At 44.4% G+C, this 10,755-nt stretch overlaps 1 protein-coding gene across 1 annotated transcript; it reads left to right on the forward strand.

The window, feature by feature from the left end:
• Positions 1 to 704: 704 nt before the first annotated feature.
• On the forward strand, positions 705 to 8,990 carry SKIDA1 (SKI/DACH domain containing 1). The gene has a single exon (XM_083884774.1). It carries the CDS (start codon positions 4,578 to 4,580, stop codon positions 7,041 to 7,043), a length of 2,466 nt encoding a protein of 821 aa, XP_083740900.1. The 5' UTR covers positions 705 to 4,577; the 3' UTR covers positions 7,044 to 8,990.
• Positions 8,991 to 10,755: the final 1,765 nt, after the last annotated feature.

Raw genomic sequence — 10,755 nt, forward strand, 5'->3', positions numbered from 1 at the left:
TATATTGTCTGACTAGAATTTATGGCAAATTTTAGTTACTACAGTCACATTTGGCTGACTTTAAAATAGCAGAAGGATCCTATTATGCTATTCTTTGACCCTATTATATTTACGTTACTGGACTCTTTGTGATAGCCTCTAGCTGCTTTCTATCTGTGTCCTCCTTGAGCAAAATATGCCCAACAGTAACTAGAAGCAGGGTGTAGTGTTAGAAATCAAGTTTTCATGTGAAATACGTATTTCTGCACAGCATCGTGAAAGCGAAAGGTTTATTTAATACTTGTCAATACCTGAAGACATAGCCAGCATGAACAAATAATAATAAATAATAATACTCTAATAATGTGGCAATCTTAGTGTGAAAACGCACATGACCCTTAGGTTTTCCTGAAGATTTTCAGAATTCTCCCCATTAGTACAACCGGTGGTGGACATTGCTGTTGCATTTCCCAATGAAACGTTTAAAAGACTGTAAATGGTGTGTGCATTACTACATTGCAGAAGGAAGAGGTCAGGCTAAATTGCACTGGTATTTAAACATAATCATACTATGAAAATAAATCAAAACATCACGTAAAAGGAGTATTTTAAATGTTACACACGTTTTCTTTCTGGAATGACATGGCCAAGCAGTTCCCTGTGAGCATATATATTTAAACGCAAGTTTACAAAAATAAAAATATATTATTTTCAACAAATGGGAGTAGGTCTACAGCGAAGTATTACAAATATTATTTTGCTCTTTCTTTCCTAATGAGGTTTATCCTTTGGCCAGACAGTTTTAAGACTGAAATACTACTGGCTATAGAGTGTAGATTGCAGATTGCACGCTACTCAATGTGAAAAGGAGCACATTTGATTGATCGCCTCTGTGTGTGTGTGCGCCCATACACACAACTCTCTGTAGTTGCATGTGTATATGTTTGGCAAAACCGGGCATCTCTGGGCGTCCTTATCTTAAGAAATGTGAGACAATCATCCATTCCTTTAATCATGTTCATCTTTGATCACCAGCAAGGGTGACACAGTCCACAAAATTAACAAAGAAACTCCCTTTCTTTTGAGAGATAGCTACATGTACATCTGGGTCTGCACACACATGCACACGGACACATGAACACGCAGGCATACATCCCAGTAAGTAAATTATGGTATAACTTTTCATGTAATTGACACCAGACACCTTTAATTTTTCATTTTCATTCTTTTGACCAGCTTTCACATTAACAATCTAAGCCATAAATGTTGGTGGCTATTGATCGCAATCCCCTGTGTGCGTGCAAATCCATTTTCAAGTCCCCTGCCTTTAATGTGCGTGTGCGTGTGCAAGGGGCCTCTGACGGCTGTTTGTCAGGATCTCCCCCAGCCTGCTTGAAGACGACCCCGGATACACAACGTGTGCCGATGGCCAAGGGAAAGCACGCACACACGCACACAAAAAGAACCAAACCAAATGATGGAGAAGTAAAGAAACAAAGCTCTCTTGTGTGAGATGCAGAGAAAGATATGCAACCGAAAGTGTGTGTAAGTATACTGTGGGGATGTGTAGGTTGGGCGCCTGACATTTCCCAAGACTTCTCGTGGGTTTCTCCCTGCCGACATCTGGCGCTGCCTCGACCTCGGTGCTCATGGCCGCACCTTTCAGGAACCTGAGGTTTGCCAAAAAGCCGTCTCTAGTTTTAAACGTTTTGTAGCACTGGAATTTAAAAAAAAAAAAAAGGGGAAAAAAAAAAAGAAAAAAAGAAAAAAAAAAGGGAGAAAAAAAAAAAAAAAAGACATTTTTAAAATAGTTTCCGAATCCACTGCCAGGCTATCACCGGCAGCGCGTGGGTGTGGGTCTGTGGGTCTGTGTGCCCGTGGCTCCCTGCGTGCGAACTCACACGTGGATTTACACGGGAATCCGACCCAGCTGAACTACCTGACAAATAAAGGACTTTTCAGCCCATCGGGGTTTTGGGTAACGTCTTCTGAGCAGCTTTCTCGGAGTTTACTGTTCCTTTACTGTTGACTCCATAGCCTTAACCTTAAAGCAGGGGGAGGAGAGCAGTAGGGAGGGGGTGGGGGTGTTCCAGCATATAAGTACATCAGGAGGAATTTTTAAACGACCTTATTGTCTCTAGCTCTAGAAAGACCACGATCATTTCTTTTTAGCGCCAGCAGCTGTTTTCTCTCGAAACTTTGCTTTTTTTTTGCCTCTCACACGAGCGAGCAGGAGAAAGGCAAGGCTGAGGGATCCAGATGCGAGGAGAGGGAAGGAAGGAGAACTCCGCCGATGGTCTGAGCTGTGCCGAGGCATTGTTCACTGCTGCCTCTCGGTTACGTTTAAAGGCTGAAATATCACGAGATCCACTCAATGATCCTTTTCTAATTCGAAGGACAAAATGTAATTTGCTGTAGCTCTGCTTTCTCGGATGGGAATACTATCCCTGGGTTTCAGAGGAAGAGCTAGGCATCGCGGTCCGCACACACATGGATTAAGTTGAACAGCGGCGATTACATCTGCGCTGAGAGCAACAGTAGTCCAGGGCTGACTTTTCAAATCTCAGCCCTCCGAGTTAGAGGCTCCCTTGAATAGACTTCCTCCATTCCCGGATGCACTTCTGCAAATTCCCACTTCTCTCTCGAATTCCTGTGAAATTGGGGGCTTGCCTGCATTTCGCCTTGGCATGCAAAACGGCGTTTTCACAGAGTGATTATGCGCTTTCTTTTAGCTGTACCTGACGGAGTAACACGAACTCCACGCACCATATTGCCAGCACGCGGAGTGGATATTGACGTTTGAGATTGAAGATTTTTTTTTTTTTCCTCCGTCGATTTTTTTGCCAAGTCACAGCAGTATGAGATGTCTCATTAATCTCGCGGATGTGTCTAATTCTGGATGTGCAGTGATACATAAAAGTGCTGGTGTTTGTATCCAGCGGAACACTGGATGCAAGGCAGAGATTGGTGATTTTTTTTTTTCGCAGCGCCTAACGTGCAAACCGCAAGCATCACTTTAACGTGACAAGGGAGAGGCATGCAGCTATCGCAACATTTGCGAAATCCTCGTTCCTGACACTCGAATAATTTAACGTTCCTAAGAAGAGGTTAAACCTTCATGCTGCTTCTTCAAATTGATTTTAAGGGGCTGCTATAAATGGAGCATCAAAAAGCTTCGGCAGGGCTACTCCAAGCGGAATATGCAAACTGCGAGCCAGAGGCATCCTAGCCCGATGCTGTATCGTACATTGTGTGTTCCAGCACTTTTGTGTTATTACGTAAAGGCTCCTGGAAGCACCTTGGATATTTTACGTTCTCCTTTCTCTGCTGGAAGCAATCAGCACGCAGGAATCCTGACGTGGGCTCTGGGACTATAGGACATTCCAGCTCGTGATCCAGCACGGTTAATCGTGAAAAGTGTATACATTTCTGGCTTATCTATGCTTTGTTATGGGTCTGACGTGAGCTCACGTCCTCCTCCCCCCTCCTGCAATATTACAGGCAGAATTTCAGTTAAAAGTGTTGTAGTATCACGGTGCGAGAACCCGTGATATTCAGACAGCAAAAATAACCTTAGTACCCGGCTATAAAAAGCTAATTAAGCAGAAGAGGAAAATCAAGAAAAACTCGAAAATGTAAGTACTCCCTCTCGTTAACAACCGAACATTTAACTTTGGAGCCTCGGAAGGGGAAATACCAGGCTGTTCTGCACGTTTTCGCTAAGCTTCATTTTCCACACAATGCAGAAGAAAACGCTAGTTTAAACCGACTACGTTACCGAAGGATTTTCCATCGCTACGATCAGACTTATGTCCTTTAAATTCGCGGCATGCACAAAAGAACAACGTTTGTCCAAAACGGGCTGAAAATATACGGAACGATAGAGGGAAAAAGCACAAAAATCCTTCCTCCGAAGCTAGCGACGAGGAAGTCTGAGAGGGCTGAGTGTGTTTGAGCTCGGATTGTTTAATAGAAAGATTTATATACTAACTGTATTATTTACTTTGGGAGGGGAGGTGGCAGTATAAGGGTATGCTAATTAGTGGGAGATTTTTTGGGGGAAGGGGTGGAATATCAATTTTTATTGCATCACCTGTCAGGAGTGTCCAATCAGCGTTGGCTTTAGGGGAATTAATTGATGAAGGTGTCTCCGGACGAGCTCACTTCACTCTGTCATTTTATTTGTAGCTAAAGCAGCGGCGGGAATAGCAGCTGCATTTCTTTTCTCTTCCTCCCTTCACATTCCATTATCATAGTTTCCAATGGAAAAGCAGGGAATGAAAGGGAACAGGTACTGATCTTCAGCAGCAACTTAGAGAAACACTTTGGCAAACCTGATTTTTAAGATTATATATTGATTGTAGTCTCACGGTATTTTTTAATTTATTTTTTTTAATTTTGTCTAAAGTTTGGCACTTCATTCACCAGGAATAACAGCCTTTGTTATATTTTATTAGCAGGATGCCTTGAGACAAATACAGCATCTGGCTGAGGATTGTGTGTGTGTGGCTTTTTTTTTTTTTTTTCCTTTTTTTTTTTTTTTTTTTTTTTCATCTCTCTCTCTCTCTGCAAATGCTGGGAATAATTTAATTCACGAAATGGGAGACCTGAAGTCGGGTTTTGAAGAGGTGGATGGCGTGAGGCTCGGCTACCTCATCATTAAAGGAAAGCAAATGTTTGCACTCTCCCAGGTTTTTACAGACCTGCTCAAAAACATCCCGCGAACTACGGTGCACAAGCGAATGGATCATTTAAAAGTAAAAAAGCATCACTGCGACTTGGAGGAGTTGAGGAAACTCAAAGCCATCAACTCCATCGCTTTCCACGCCGCCAAATGCACCCTGATCTCCAGAGAGGACGTGGAAGCCCTATACACCTCCTGCAAAACCGAACGGGTTCTTAAAACGAAACGGAGGAAACTGAGCCGGGCGCTGTCTGCCACCGACCTGCGGCCGGAGCTCGCTCCCGCCGACCCCTTCTCCGGCTTCTGGAAGGAGAACAAACTTTGGCTGGGTCTGAGCGACTCTCCTCGGCCGCTGCTGCCCGTCCGGAGGAAAGCTCTGCGCCCGGGGGACACAGCCTTGCTACCGGCCGCTCATCTACCTCACATTTTTAGTAAATACACTGGCCACAGCTACCCAGAAATCGCTCGGGCGCCTTGCAAATCCCCCGTAAACTATGAAACGGCGCCGGCGGCGGGCGGCTGCGTGCCCCCGCGCTCCCGCCGCCCGCTCGCCGCCGCGGCGCGGCCCCGGCTCCCGCCCGCCGGTCCCCCGCCCCTGCCCGCCCGCTGCCGCCGCCGCCGCCACGGGGCGGCCGCCGCCGCCGTCACGCTGGGCCCCCCCGGCGGCGCCCGCCGGCCCCTGGCCCTGCCCCGGCCCTGCCGGCCCCGCGGCGCCCCGCGGCTGCCGCTGCCTCTGCCCCGCGGCTTCGGGCCGCCCGCCTTCCCCGAGAGCGGCAGCAGCGACTCGGAGTCCAGCTGCTGCTCGGGCCGCGCCGCCCACGACTCGGACTGCGGCTCCAGCCTCTCCAGCTCCAGCGAGGGCAGCTCGGAGGAGGAGGACGAGGACGAGGAGGACGAGGAGGGCAGCGGCGCCTCGGACTCCAGCGAGGGCAGCTCGGAGGAGGAGGAGGAGGAGGAGGAAGAGGAGGAGGAAGAGGAGGAGGAGGAGGACAGCACCTCGGACTCCGACTCCAGCTCGGTCTCCAGCCAGGTTTCGGTGCAGAGCATCCGCTTCAGGCGCACCAGCTTTTGCAGCCCGCCCGGCGTGGTCCACGCCAACTTCTTGTACCATCTGGCGGCCGCCGCCGCCTCCCGGCCCCCGGCCCCGGCGGAGCCCGGCGGGCTGCCCGCCCTCCGCGGCGCTCCCGGCGGAGTCAAGCCGGAGCTGCCGGAGGAGTGGGGCTGCCCCGGCTGGGCTCCCGCCGCCCCGGCCCTGCGCTGCTCCGGAGGCCTGGGGAGCTGCTTCGCGGAGATAAGAGACGATAGGGTATCCGAACTCGCATTCCCCCACTCTGAATTTTCCAATAATGCCAAGAGTACTGACCTAACAATTAACTGTGTTGCAAAGGGGGCCTCTTCACCTAGCCCAAAGACAAACAATGCATTTCCACAACAAAGAATACTCAGAGAGGCAAGGAAATGCCTTCAAGCAACTACTACACACCGTGCAGATAACAATACAATAGCTGCTAGGTTCTTAAATAATGATTCTTCATCAGCGGCAGCAAATTCAGAGAAAGATTCCAAAATCCCTCATTGTATTGAATTTGCCACGGATTTGCCCTCTTTACAAACTGATCCTGCGGAGGATGCTGCTTCTCCAGGGGCAGCAGCAGCAGCTGAGCTCCAGTGCACTGATACAGGCAATAAGGCATTGCCATTCCTGCACAGCATTAAAATCAAAATAGAGGACAGCAGTGCGAACGACGAGTATGAGCCTGATCTTACAACACATAAGCTAAAGTGTGAGTGCAATGATACTAAGGATGAGTTTTACGGTGTGACTGAGAGTAATAACCAGGACGCTTTATTAACAGCCAAGGATGATTCTGCATGCACTGAGAAAGAAACCACTTCCTTAAACCCACTGACTCAGAGTCAGGTCCTCTCATGCACTTTAGGTACTCCAAAACCTGAGGATGGGGAGTATAAATTTGGAGCAAGGGTGAGAAAAAATTACAGGACACTGGTTTTGGGAAAGCGACCTGTACTGCAGACTCCTCCAGTCAAACCAAATTTGAAATCAGCTCGAAGCCCACGTCCTACAGGTAAAATCGAGACACATGAAGGAACACTGGATGATTTTACAGTTAACAATAGACGCAAAAGGGTAGCCAGCAATGTAGCATCAGCAGTGAAAAGGCCATTTAATTTCATGGCAAATTTTCCCTGTCCACCATCACTAATTATTGGCAATGATGGGGATTTGTTGCCAGCTTATTCCTTAAACACCACTAAGGATTCCCAACCACCTCACAAGGCCCATCCTGTATGGAAATGGCAGCTGGGCGGTTCTGCAATACCTCTTCCACCTAGCCACAAATTCAGGAAATTTAATTAATAAAGTAGTTTGGAAAATATTTTCTTGAACAACCTTTAACTTTCTTACCTTTTTTTCTTTCTTTTTTTTTTCTTTTTTTTTTCTTTTTTCTTTTTTTTTTTTTTTTTTAACTCTGCAGCATGGTTTGTACAAACCCATTAAAGCTATACACTTTTGGAATCCTATTTGATCACATTGTGAAGACAGAAACCGGATTACTATTTTATTTACCATTACAACAGTGGGGGATTTTTTCATTATTTTGGGGTTTTGGTGGGTTTTGGTGGTTTTTTATTTGTTGTTGTTTTGTTTTTTGGTTTTTGTTTTTGTTTTTGTTGGTTTGGGCTTTTTTTGTTTGTTTGTTCTGTTGCATTGTTCTTGTTTTTGTTTTTGTTTTTGTTTTTTTTTTATTATGTTACATTCCACAGAGTACTTCAGGCTAAAGACTCAAGTTAAACTCAGTTATTATGGTAGAGCTGGAACACTTTACTGTTTAAATGCTAAAAATGCATCAGTACCTCAATTCAACTGCTGCAAATAAATGTCAAAAGGTTGAATAATAAATATTAGAATGAGCCATTAAATTTATGCACTAGATTTTGAAAATGGAAGTCTAACTGTTAATTCAGTTAAACTTTGTTAAGTTACATGGTTGCACAGTAAGGGTTCACTATAATTCAATGTGGCAGCAGTCTACTTTTTGGGAGCTTTGTTTTCGGGTGCAGGGGTGTCTTTTTTGAGGAGCAGTTGCATTTACTCCTTTTTTTCCGGTTTGGAAAAGGCTGGGGTCCGCCTGTGACCCCAGCGCTGGGAAAGCTGCCTCGTTTGAAACCAGTAAATAAATGTGGAATTCTATTTTTGGTAAAAGGGTGTCTTTTTACTTGTACAGCCACTCTTTGCAATTGGGAAGCCTTTTTGTTTCACCCAGAGGTCTTAAATAAGGTTACTGTTATCCACTAATGTCATACTTAAGTTGTGGTCTGAACATGCCCCTTACAAACTTGCAAAGCAACTAAAATATTTGCCCGGCCAGCAGCACAATTTATGGTCCAGCCCCTCATGCTGGCTGGAGGAAATAGCAAAGCAGTAAATACAACACAGAAAGTGAAATGAGAGGCCATAAGTGGAATGATTACACAAAATGAGAAGACCATGTTATTCATAGCTTTTTGGCAACAAAACTCAGGCGATTCAACCATGTTACACTTCCCGGTTCTATCCTCATCTCTTGAAATTTGCTGTCGTGGGGTTTTTTTTCTGCCATGCCATCCTCTCTATGTAGCAGAAACATTTCTACTGCACGTGACAATCAGAGGCAATTATCTATATTTGCACTTAATATCGAAATAGTCGAACAGGCAGACTTCTAGAGTCTAGCCCTTGGTAAGACATGCTGGTATAATATATTGTGATGATGGAAGCAGTAAATCAAAATTATGGAAATTTGCACTGTTGAAAAGCATGCTTTAGCTTTATTTTCAATTAAAAACACTGTTTAAAAAAATCCTGATTCCTAAACACTTTGAATTATTGCAGAGTTATCCGTGGTTTCCTCTCCGTTTGTAAGATCACTGTTTTTATTTGGAGGAAATACGCTTCAAGAGGTTAACTGTTTCACTCCCTCCCTCCCCCTCAACCTCCGCAAAAGAAAAGGAAGGAGGAAAAAAAAAAAAAAAAAAAAAAAAAAAGGCTGGAGGCCGAGGTGGAGGCAGAGCTGAGGACGGGGGAAGGTATTTCTTGTGGGGGGAGGACGGATACAGCAACTCTGAAAACAGCCTGAAAAGTTTGTAGCTTGAGAAAGGCAATAATAATTGAGTTGCTGAATCAGTAGAGTTTAGGATGAATAATTGCTGGTTTCTTTCTTTGGATTAGCATTTTATTTATACTAGATCATTCACAAATTAAATTTTAAGGATTCCACTCATCGATCAATCCCGGGAGAATAATTTATCACAAATCAAAAAAGGAAAACAAAGCAACAATGTGATGTTTACTGTGTGACTCAAAGTCAACATTTCTGCTGGCAATCCACTGCCTGGGTTTCAGTTTTTTAATTCCTGCCTTTTGTGATGCCCTGTCCCAACCCCTCGTGTCTCCAAATATTCCAAGCAGTCACTAACTGATTTCAGCTCTGTTTACTATATCCACACCGGAGTTCTCCTCTCATTGTAAGAGGCCTAGTCTAAGAATACCTGCAGCCAAATATATTTAGAAAGAGTAAACAATTGCCTTTCAGTGGAGTTACCCTTCCCCCCTGCATGCACACGCACACACACATGCACACACATCACTTTAAGCTGCCAATTGCAAAAGGTGCATTGCATACTTAACCGCTCTGCTGAAATTACGATGGTCATGAAAAATCTGCTTACTGAAGTTGTTCTGAGATGAATGTTTACATTCGTGTGTTTAGAGCTGCACAGATTACAGCCTTATTTCCAGAGAACTGTAAGTACCTACAAAATGTACTGCTCAGGAAAGCCCCTCACTCTGTTAGAAACCGTGTCTGCCTGACAAAGGTCTTCCCTTGACCAAAAAAAAAAAAAGAAAAGGAAAAAAAAAAAAAAAAAAGAAAAAAAAAAAAAAAAAAAAAAAGAGAGAGAGAAAAGGAAAAAAAGGAGAAAAAAAAAAAAAAAAAAAAAAAAAAAAAAAAAAAAAGAACCAAAAGCTGTAAAAGTGCAATATGCAAACTTGAAACCTAAAATTTCGCCTTGTCAGTTAAACAACATATCACTTTCAAAGTAACTCTGTCCCCTGACCCTGTTTACTTCCAATTAGAGATATGCTGATTTGCCCAGGAATTGTAAATTACAGAGGTGCATTTCAGGTTCCGAAATAATCCGGGGTGGGGGCTGGGGGTTGGAGGGGGAGGTATAAGCATAAATTTATACCAAATAGGCTCTGCAGAGTTGAGGACGTGAAATATGGCGGCCAGCCTTGCCAGCGGCCCGGGAGCTCCAGGCAGCCCCGGGCATCCCCGGCAGGCTGCTCCGCTGGCTTCCCTCCATCCAGGCAGCAGCAAACGGCAAGGACTTAAACAGCCAAATAATTTTCACACGTGCACACCTCAGTTTAGTACAAGTCACTAGCAGGGACATTCGCGGTTTTACTACCGTTGGAGAAATTAGCCAGGTACAATAACTCACCAGGGAAAAAAAAAAAAAAAAAAAAAAAAGGGGGTGTGTGGGGGGGATGGTATTCTGTTCAATTCTGGTAGTTTGGTAACTGTTTCTGACGACATTGTAATTCTTATTGCGATCAGAGTTCATTGTCATTTTAGCCTTAAACATGTGAAGTCTTATCATTGAATTACATAAAAATAACCAAATTTCTCACATAAAGGTAAGTTCTAAGAATGAGGAAAAACCCACGGTTTTCCAAGGGAGACAGGCTACCATTTTGTTGCGATGTTTACATGAGATAAAACTTATAATGTGTTATGAATTGCCACCATTTTCCAATTCCTGGTGTACACAAAAATCCACAGAATTTTCTAGAGGAAAAAGCAATTGAAGAAGCGTGTGTACTGTAAGGACTATACTCTGTAGGTATTTACCACAGATACAGTTCACTGGTAAATTTTTAGGAATATTTCTGCTGCCAGATGGAAGACAAAAGAAAGTTTTGGACTCTGTTTAATTCTCGAGGACATTAAAAAGGGAACACGTGTAATGCCTTCAGCAATGAGGTATATTGCCTTAAAAGATGTAACTTGCCGTTTACAGCAATTTAA

Source organism: Zosterops lateralis (assembly GCF_965231275.1).
Source record: "Zosterops lateralis genome assembly, chromosome: 1".
Lineage (NCBI taxonomy): Eukaryota > Metazoa > Chordata > Aves > Passeriformes > Zosteropidae > Zosterops > Zosterops lateralis.